Below are 11,344 nucleotides of genomic sequence, written 5' to 3' on the forward strand. Positions count from 1 at the left end.
GTCTTCTGTAAGGGTTCCACCAATTCAGCCTCCTCCAAGAAAGGAAGGCCTCTCTGGAACCAATCTCTCCAGAACCCAGGAAAGGAAGGCCAGCTACTCACCCAACAAGCCAACTCAGGATTCAGGGAAAGTCTCCTCCTTCAGTCTGGTTCACCAATGCAGAGTATCCAAAGACAAACTCCAAAAGAGAAGTTCAAAGGAGAAATCTCCTTGGACGGGAAGTTCAGAACTTGTTAATAGTCCTTTTTCCACATCACTTCCTGTCCCTTCCCCACTTTATGGGAACCAATGCAATCTTTCAATTTGCCTAGCATTGCCCAGGGGCAGGGCAGTGGCCTCTGGAGTTGTCATCCACTCTACTAAGTGACTTGTGAACTCCTACTTAGTGTCAAGTAGGGGGACTTTAAGTTCTTGATTTGTTTAGCTAAAAATAGGCATGGGGAGAGTTAATCCTATCTTCACAGGTCAAAATGTTTATATGTCTACATGGAAAGAGGATTTCTATAATTCTCAAAAATTACTCTTAATAGTAGAGAAAACAGAAGGAATACTGCTTTATAATCCATTCTTCTATTGTCATATTTTGTGACTGAGTTCACCCTTTTCTCATCTCTAACCCAAGTCCCAAAGACTGTTGGCATTGGACTATCTCCTCAATGGCTGAGATTGTTGTCTCCTGTTTGCGTGAAGGGTAGAGAGGAGTTGGTGAGAATTGTAGCCAAAAGAGCTTCTTTCTCTTCAAACTTTTGGAGCCTCTTAAGTCTTTTAAAGCTCTGCAGTAGCTTCAGGAACTTCTGGCTTCCAGCTTCAAGGAGGAAAATGTTTGATGCTAAAACCCACTTCAGGTTGCTAAAGAAAAATAGTCCCTTCCAATCAAGCAGTCAATAAACATTTATTAAGTGCCTCCTATGTGCCCATTATTTAGTTAAGTGCTAAAGTCTCTGACCTTAAGAAACTTACAATCTGATGAGAAAGATAATATGAAAACAAATATATACAAAGCAATCTCTATAAAAGACAAAAAGGAAATAATTTGCAGAGGGACACTAGACTTAAGAAGGGTTGGAGAAGTCTTCTTGTAAAAGATGGGATTTTAGTTGAGACTTAAGGAAAGTCAGCAGATGAAGTTGAAATAGTAAAGCATTCATCAAATAGCCAGGAGGTCAATGTCACTAGATCGAATATATTTGCCTTTTTAATATTTCTCCTGATTCTTGTGTTTTTTATTTCAAAATTTCTTCTTAGCTCTGATATTTTCATCAAGAATGGTTGAGATCCCTCTAAAGGTCAACTTTCCCTCCTGCCAGGTAAATTATTTTTTATTGTAATCTTATATCTTTGCTTCCTGGAATATTGTGTTCCAAGCTCTCTCCTTCTTTATAGAAGCAGCTATGCATGGTTCCTTGGTACTTAAACCCCTCCTTTCTGTCTGTTTGCAATATTCTTTCTTTGTCCGGTAGTATCTGGATTTTAGTGATGACATTACTAGGAATTTTAATTTCAGTGTTTCTTTCAAGATGTGACCAATGGATTCTTTCTACTCTCACTCTGTCCTATCATGCCAATATATTTTGTTTTGTTTGTTTTCCTCCTTCATCTTCTTTCTAGATCACTTGTTTTTAATATGAGGTATTTTTTATTTTTTTAAACATTTACTAATATTTATTTTTTAGAAACATGGTAACATAATTCATGCTCTTACTTTCCCCTTCATCCCCCAAGCTCCCCCCCACCATGGCTGATGCTTATTTTCACTGGTTTTAACATGTGTCATTGATCAAGACCTATTTCCAAATTGTTGATAGTTGCATTGGTGTGGTAGTTTCGAGTCTACATCCCCAATCATGTCCGCCTCAACCCATGTGTTCAAGCAGTTGTTTTTCTTCTGTTTCCACTCCTGTAGTTCTTCCTCTGAATGTGGGTAGCATTCTTTTCCATAAATCCCTCAGAATTGTCCTGGGTCATTGCATTGCTGCTAGTACAGAAGTCCATTACATTCTATTTTACCACAGTGTATTGGTCTCTGTGTACAATGTTCTTCTGGCTCTGCTCCTTTCACTCTGCATCAATTCCTGGAGGTCTTTCCAGTTCACACGGAATTCCTCCAGTTTATTATTCCTTTTAGCACAATAGTATTCCATCACCAGCATATACCACAATTTGTTCAGACATTCCCCAATTGAAGGACATACCCTCTTAATATGAGGTATTTAATTTTTTTCTTTTTTTCACTCTTGAATATTTTTTTAATATTTCTTGTTTTCTCATGAAGACTTCAATTCCTATCTAATCCATTCTCATTTTCAAGGAGTATGTTATTTCAAGGAGTCTATATATCTACTGTACAAAATTATTAATTTCTTTTGCAAATTTTTTGTCTTGATCTCTCATTTATTTTCCAATTCCTTCTTTAAGAGATTTCACTTCATTTACAGTATGATTTTCCCCCCTTTTTACTCTTGCTTTATTGCCTCTTGGAATTTTAATTAACCTTGTGATCAAATTGTATTTGAGGCTTTGCTTACAGATATTATGGAATTATTTTCTTCTTTTTGGTTTGTCTTACGTAATCCTGGCTCTCTGATCATGGCTGTGTGTGTCTGTTTGTTTTTTTATTGCTATTTACTCGTTTTCCTAATATTCACTCCTGAAAATGGAACTTTATATTATGACTACACATTTATAAGAAGAACATTGAGACTTTTCTGAGTCTTTATCTATTTTTTTCTGTAGTTTTGTCAATAGTTTCTTTGCTAATAGAATACTGTGTTCTTCAAAATAGCAAAGGCAGTTCAGGTAAAGACCTACAAAGTTTCAGTGTGCCTCCAGTAGTCTAATATTGGGCAAAATCTGGTTGTTGTATTTGCATCTGATATTTATAAGCTCTCAACTCCAATTTGAATCTGGGTGAGGTAACTGTAAACTTATTCCTGGCTGGAGCTGAAGAAGAGTGCTGCTGGGCCCTTACACTACCAGCCAGCTGGAAGGTTCTGCTGGTTCAGGATAACAGGTCTGCAGGTTCACCCTTGCCCTGAATTCTTTGTGCTGGTTATTCAGCTGAAGTAGCCTGGGTTTATGGACTGTATTTGCAATCCTGATCTGGGGCCAAGCTACACAGATGTCTCTCAGGACTCTGTGCCACCTGGAGTTCACACAGTTCCCCTACAGTTCCTAAATCTGAACCCAATCCCTTCTCCTTTACACAGATTCAAGATAATTAGAGGAAAGACAGAGGGGATTCCCCTGACCAATAACTGAGGGGATCAGGAAAAATTTCCTACAGAAGATGGCACCTGTCAAGAAAGCTAATGAATCTATGGCAGAGGTGAAAAAGGAGCACATTTCAGGCATCAGAGTTATCCTATTTAAAAGTGTGGAAGAGAAGTAGGAAGAAGAAAATTCAAATGCTTAAAGAGGAATAATGTGAAATGTTTAGAAATTAGATTTTGATCAACAATTAAACCATGTACCACAACGAAAGAAAATGGTCGTATGACATATATAAAAGGTCATATAAACAAATAATATAACAGAGGAAGGAAATCATTTTTACCAACTGACAAAAAATGGGGGAGGGAATTCTTGACTAAACAAGAGATAGAAATAATCATAAATGATAAAATGTACAACTTTTGGCCCATTTTGTACCCTTTGTGCCTGGTAGGAAGCTAGAACTGGGTGTACATATTATCTACATCTGTTCTTGTCCTATCTTTTCCATGAGGTTTAAAAGACAGCATGACTAACTAGAAAGGCAACTGGACTATGCGTGCCAAGATCTCCTGGGCTAAATCTCACGTGCCACCACTTGTGTAATCTTGGGAAAATTACTTCACCCCTTTGGGTAATCAGTTTCTTTATCAGTAAAATGAGAGACTTGGACTAAATGGCCTCTAAGTTGCCGTCGTCCAGCTCTACAACTATGATCCTGTCTACCATCCTCTGGTCTGAGTTTGAGTTCTAGTCCTGAATTTACCAGCTAGGCAAAATTAGCCAATTTATTCACCTTGATGTGGCTTAGTTTACTAATCTAAAATCCAAGTGGGAGGGTAGGGAAGGAAGAAGAGATACAGATAGAGTGCCACATTGATCAAACTTCTAGAGAGAAGAGTTACTTTATAGAACTAGACAGAATAATAGAATTCATATAGAGGAACAAAGAGTTAAGAATCTGAAAGAAAATGTTGGTTTTTTTAGTAAGGATGAAGAAGCTGCAGCAATATTGGATCTCAAACTCTATATGAAGCAGTAATTATCAAATTATTTGGTCATGTAGTTCATCATTCAAACCTGTTTGATTCTTTGGGACCCCATTTGGAATTTTCTTGGCAGAGATACTGAATTGATTTGCCATTTCTTTCAACTCATTTGCCATTTCCTTTCTCACTTTATGGATGAGGAAACTGAGGCAAACAGGGTTAAATGACTTTCCCAGAGTCACACAGCTAGCAAGTCTCTGAAGCCAGATTTGAACTCATGAAGATGCATCTACTGATTTTAAGTCCAATGTTCTCTATCCACTGCACCACCTGAAGCACTACTGATTGTGAAGTCAGAAAGATCTGAGTTTAAATCTGATCTTGGACACTAGCTATGTGACCCCCTTTTTACCTCAACTAAACATATATTGAGTAAATCAAATCACCCGAACTTTTTGATACTGGTTAAAAAGTAGAGAAATTGATTAATAGAACAGATTAGGTACACACAACCCAGAAACAATCAAATGCTGGGTTAAGAAATTCTTGTCCCAGTGAAAAGTGTTGAGAAAATTAGAAGACTGATATTAGATATTGGTTAACAATTATACCATCAACCACAACTCTAATTGGTTATATGACCTATATATAAAAGATCATATAAACAGATAATATGATAGAGGAAGGAAATAATTTTTAACAACAATCAAAAAGAGGAAAATTCTTGACTAAGAGATAGAAATAATTTTAAATGTAAATGATAAAATGGACAATTTTAATTACACAAAACTGAAAAGCTTTTGAATAAGAGAAATCAATGCAGTTAGAATTAGAAAGGAAACAGTTAACTGGGAAAATATTTGTAGTAAATTTTTCTATTAAAGAACCAATTCAAGATATTCAAGATAGGTAGGGAATTGATAAAACCCTAATAACAAGAACTACTTTCCAATGGATAAATCTGTCAAAGAATATAAAGATGTAGCATTTAAAAGAGTATGCAATCTACCAGTAACCATATGAAAAATGTTCTAAATCACTAACAAAAAAAGAAACACAAATTTTAAAAATTCTGAGGTTCTACCGCACTTTTCTTTTTTCTTTTTTTTAAAGTTTATTTAATTAATTAATTAATTTAGAATATTTTTCCATGGTTACATGATTCATGTTCTTTCCCTCTTCTCCTCCCACCTACCTCTTGTAGCCAACAAGCAATTTCACTGGGTTTTACATGTGCCATTGATCAAAACCTATTTCCATATTATTGATAGTTGCACTGGGGTGATCATTTAGAGTCTACATCCCCAATCATATCCCCATCGAACCATGTGATCAAGCAGTTGTTTTTCTTCTGTGTTTCTGCACCCACAGTTCTTTCTCTGGATGTGGATAGTGTTTTTTTTCATGAGTCCCTCAGAATTGTCCTGAATCATTGCATTGCTGCTAGTAGAGAAGTTCATTATGTTCAATTGTACCACAGTGTATCCATCCCTGTGTATAATGTTCTCCTGGTTCTGCTCCTTTCACTCCACACTTTTCAAATTGTCAAAGATGAAAGAAGAAGAAAATGGCATTATTGGAGGAGCTAGTGGAGATGCACTTTATACCACCAACACCAACTACAAATGAACTGCCACCTACAGGCAGAAAAGCCCAAGATCCCTCAGAATTACCATGCCTCCCAGGCCATAAATTCTGTTTCCAGACTGACCCTGCACAGCCATCATTCTAGGAAGCAACTTCACCATGGAGGGTGAAAGACAAAATGACTGAGGAAACAGATCTGACCTTCCAAGCATCTTGATTTATGAAGCAATGTATGGCAAACTGTTCAACGAAATAGGACTGGACCCACCTCAGCTTAGTCCTGGATTCTGAATACAGAGAGAGACACAATTTTATTTGTAAAAAAAATTAATCAAATAAGACAAATTAATTAAAAGAAAATAATAGTTCATTAAGTAATCTGTTTTCTAATTGGAAAAAAGATTAGAGATTTTCCAAGGTGGGAGAAGAGCAAAGTGGGGATGGGGGCAGTCCTCTGAAATGGAAAAAAGAGGTGTAGAACCTTGATTATTATGAGTGCCTCCTCTTGCAAGAACATTTTCACATTTCAATGATCCATTTGCACTCTACTGCAGCCTTAATACATAGCCCAGAAATTCTAGCTTCTCTTGCCCAAATTGACATTTTTCCAACTTTGAGAACAGATGGTTCTGGTACAGGTGCTGGAGAACTGTGTCTACCATGGTTAAATCCTGGCAAGGGTCCCATGAGTAAATCAAGATGTCACTGAGAAAAGCTACTCCCCTTTGATCCAGCAGGTTGCAACAGACTGAATTCATAAATTGCTGGAAAACTGCAGGGACCTTATGGAACCCAAATGGCATAAATCTATATTTAAACTGACCCACACAATTTAGACTGTGTCTGAAAACATTGTCTTCCATTCATCCCCATCCAGACACCCTCTGCACTTCAGCTTAGTGGAAATGATTGCTTGATGATGCAGCTGATCCAGTCCATTGAAATTAAGGGCAGAGAGAACTGGTCTTGTGCCACGATTGGGTTGAAAGTACCATTAGTTTACCATTTTTCTCCAGGAACATTAAGGAGAGTGCCAATAGGAGAAATATTACTAGCCCATATTAGGGTCATGCCAATATAATAAAAATGACAATATTACCTAAAAGTTCATAAATGAAACCCTAATGGGCTTTTTTCTCAAACTCACTTATTTCTTATTTTTAAGCAAAGTATAATAATAATAAATGCCAAGAAAATATAGTGTTGGGAATCAAGTCAATTATTTTAGGGACATCCTTAGAATATGAGGGGCCTTGGGTAGATAATTTGGAGGGACTCTGTTTTTATAAACAATTTGATTTTAAAATATGTTACAAATTCATGGGCTCATGAGAGGAATACTAATTTATCAATAAAGATTTCAAATAAATAGCTTCTGATAATTCTACATAAAAGTATTATGATTTAAACACTGAATTGTACAAAGATAAAATGACTGCATAATTTGGATTACTGTTATATTCTACCTGCCCATGACAGTTAATTTTTAATTTAATCCAGGAAAAAACGGTTTAAGCCTTGACCATTCACCTTACTCCAATACTGCATGAGCATGCCTCAGCATGCCACAAACATCCGTAGTAATGTTTTCAGAAAATTTTCAACATCATTCCATATCTGACTCCCAGAAATTAGAATATATAAAACCGTTTCCTAATATACCTCAATAATACACATTAAAAACCAAACCAAAACAAACCATATTTTGCCAGGTTGAAATAAGAGGTCCTGGGTTAAAATTTGACCTCAGACATTTCCTAGTTGGGTGATCCTAGGCAAGTCTCTTGACCTCCATTGTCTAGCTCTTTGTGCTCTTCTGCCTTGGAACCAATATATAGTATTCATTCTAAGACAGAAGATAAAGATTTTTTTTTAAAGAATGTAGGTAAAAGTGCCCATAATCTGTAAGTCGCTAACACAGAATATGTTTCTCTTTTTGCAGTGGCATGTGTCAAAGTATAAAGCGCAGTGAATAAAAACTTTCGCATAAATCAGAACTCTGATTGTAGATATTTAATGTGAAAAGAACCCTTCCTAGAAGGCCCTGTTAATCACATTCATTTTCATAAAATACATATTTTAAAGATAATTTTGTTGCATCTTATGCTACATTGTTTGAAGATTGTTTGAATGTTGATTTATTGAATCTTATGTTCAAATTGTGATATCTTAAAGATATTATTTGTTGTGTTGGCAGTACAGATAAACCAGAGAATGGAATGTTAATATTGTCTTTGCATTTCACTGTGCCCTGATTTTTAAAACCTCTGATATGATAATTCTCAAAATTAAAATAACAACTTTGTATTGAACATACAAAACATGTCTAAATTATAATTTAAGAAAACAAAATCAAATAAAACTTAGGTCCATTGCTAATATGAATTTAAAGAAATATTTAATGTTAAAAATTGCATTATACTTTGCTTTTTGCACGGATTCACACCAGTTTAAACACAAAATATATCCCAGTCTGTACACAAACTATCAAGCTTCTAACATGTTATGTAACAGAAGATAACATCCTACTCAATATGGTGAGCTCACACACTTGGCACTCTTCTGCCTTGGATCCAATGCACAGTATTGACTCCAAGATGGAAGGTAAGGGTTTAAAAAAAAATAATAGTTTAAAAGTTTGAAATATTGTGAGAATGACCAAAATGTGGCAGAGACTCAATATGAGCACGTGCTGTTGAGAAAATGGTGCCAAGAGACTTGCTCCCCAAAGGTTTGCCACAAATCTTCAGTTTGTAAAAAAAAACCTGATATCTGTGAATTGAAATAAAGCAAAGTATGATTAAATGAGATATACCTGTATTAGAAATTCTAAGAAGCAAATATAGGACATCCCTCTGTTATAGGAAAATATAGACTAAAGATTTATTTAGCAGAGAGAAAACCTGGCAAGCTGGCGAGAGAACTTGGAATCTTGTCACAGGGGACTTTAACACAGTGACTCTGGAGTTGGCAGTTGGCTTTGGGAGCAGCTGTCAGGGTGAGCCTGTATGTATGTTTTGGGATCTCAGTACTCTGGAGTTGTTTCTTTGGACTTGGATAACAGATCTTCAATCAAGACCAGGGGAAGTTGTAGGTAGAAAAGTGGATATATCTGGGGTGGTGGACACACAGAGAATCCCATCTCCCTCACTTCCCATTTGGATTTTACTTTGCTGTGTGACCTATGTTTCCTGGGACCAGCTGTTACATCTTGAGACAAGCCAAGGACATCTTCATGAGACACCCTTCACCCTGACAAGCTAGACCTTGCCACTGGCAGTCTGTCCTTAGATTTTAGCATTCAGAGTAGTCTTAACCATCCCTCTATCCCCTGGTAGTTTTCACTAGACCTAAGTATTAGTTTGTCCTACTTCCCTTCATTCCCCATCCTAGTTGTTATTAAAGCCCCTTTTATACAGACTTCCTTGTTTCTCCTCCTTTCCCAGACAAACCTGGCATCTGACAATAAGAATCCACAGAGATAACCCCAACTGTTTCTCCTGGTGGTTTCCTTCTCCTCCATTTCCCCATTCCTCTCCTTACCAAACCACCCTGGAGTTATTCTGTTAATTAACCCACAAGATATTTATCAGTTTACCTTAACAGTTTTCATTATCCTTAACACCTGCTTCAGACCAAATTGATCAAGCTACATTTCTACTGGGTGCCTTCTTACCACACAATCCAAAACAATTGGCTGATAATTTAGGTATATTCAGATATTCCTATATTCTATAAAATTTCTCTCACACAAATAAGGCAACATTTGCCTGGCTGCACAACTCATTCATAATTACTTTGTTTTATTCTGTATGTTTCATTTTTATCTTAATTTTTTAAAAAAACCTTACCTTCCATCTTAGAATCAATACTGTGCATTGGTTCCAAGGCAGAAGAGCTAGGTAATGGGGCATAAGTGAGTTGCCCAGGATCACACAACTAATAAGTGTTTGACACCAGATTTGAACCCAGGACCTCCCATCTTTGGAGCTAGCTCTCAATTCACTGAGTCACCTGTCTCCATTTAATTTTTTTGTACCTAAGACAAGCCAGGTCATCCAAAGGGTGTCGCTGAGATATAGTCTGTCTAAGGAAAGTACTGAATCACTTAATCCTTATCCAATAAAAGTGGAAGCAGTACTTCAACCACAGAATACATACATTTAGGGGTCACTGATATGAGAAGAGGCAATCTGTCATGCCGGCCTTGTCTACATTTCCTGAAATTATAATGGCCTTATGTGTAGTGGGATAAAATTGATCCTGGCTCCCAAGAAATATGTGGGTCATGCTGAGCTAGACACCCTATCCCCAGGCAATGTTGAGTATAAGTATATCACAGTTAAGGTATTTCTCATGTTCACCCACCCACTACACCAATTTTAAGGAATGGCCATCAAAGCTGTAAGCTAAAAGGAAAGGATTTAATACTGAAATTCACAACAGAATTGATATCTCAACAAGTTTCCTTTATAGCAAAGCTTCTATTTGATCCAAATAATTACAGCATAAGTTTTAATCTTTTGATTTTTAGGCTGGAAATTGGTTAACAGATTTAGCACCATAAAAAAGAAATTAAAATATGTAATATTATGATTCTCCATGTTAATGACTGAATATGTGTACTGACCAAGGACCCTCTCTGCCCTCTGGGGCACTCTGTGGGCTAGATTCATTCACAGCCCAGCCCCTTCACTATCAGGATTCTTCCAAACTTAAAGATGTCTAAGTAGCATCTCAGGACTCAAACCCAAGCACCTTTATCATCACCCTGTCCATACTCTTCTCCTGCCTTGGTGGAACAGATTTGGTCCCTGGTCTCAGCAAAACCTAACTCCTTTGACTAAGTTAGGTCAGGGAAAGAGGTGCTCACTTTGGTCTGGTTTTGGACAAGATGGCCAAATCTCTGAGGTCTCTCTCCACTTGAAGAAATGGCATCCTGATGGTGTCCTTTCCCTCATCCTGGCCATTTCTAGTCTTATGTGACAAATAAACTTGCTTACATTATCTGATTCCCACTTTGGTTGTTCTTCTGTTCCTGCTTCCTCATACCCTAGAGAACATCCAACCTGTGGCACGGTGTCAAGCAGCTCCTCTCCCACCGCTGTTTTCCAAGTAGAACTAGTACGAGGAGCTGGATAATATTCTATCAATTCTTCATCATCTGCGTTCTTGGAAGGAAAAGCTGGCCTAAATAATACAAAACAGATGAGGATCCTGCTATCATTGATACACACATAAATACATGCCCATGCAAATCCACAGAAAGGGTGCAATTAGGAAGTAAGGACACTGTTTAAAACAACCATCTCAGAGTTTCTTACATTCAGATAAAGGCTGTTCCTTTAAAGTAGTTACTTTGGGAGAGTCTACATTAATTCTAATAATTCTGCTTATTTTTCAAATCAGTTTTGGAAGAGTTCTTTGGGGTTTTCTTGGCAAAGATCCTGGAGTGGTTTGCCATTTCCTTCTCCAACTCATTTTATAGATGAGGGAATTGAGGCAGAATTAAGTGACTTGCTCAAGGTCCTAGTTAGTAAGTGTCTGAGGCCATATTT

The 11,344-nt window shown here is 37.0% G+C and overlaps 1 protein-coding gene across 1 annotated transcript in view; it reads left to right on the top strand.

The window, feature by feature from the left end:
• Positions 1 to 10,928, top strand: part of LOC123241784 (translationally-controlled tumor protein-like) — a 40,523-nt gene extending 29,595 nt beyond the window's left edge. The window contains exon 2 of the mRNA XM_044669328.1: positions 10,844 to 10,928. Coding sequence (XP_044525263.1) covers positions 10,844 to 10,928 — 85 coding nt within the window. The remainder of the gene's footprint in view (positions 1 to 10,843) is intronic.
• The last annotated feature ends 416 nt before the right edge of the window (positions 10,929 to 11,344 follow it).

The sequence above is a fragment of the Gracilinanus agilis genome, chromosome 3 (assembly GCF_016433145.1).
Source record: "Gracilinanus agilis isolate LMUSP501 chromosome 3, AgileGrace, whole genome shotgun sequence".
In the NCBI taxonomy this organism is placed as follows: Eukaryota; Metazoa; Chordata; class Mammalia; order Didelphimorphia; family Didelphidae; genus Gracilinanus; species Gracilinanus agilis.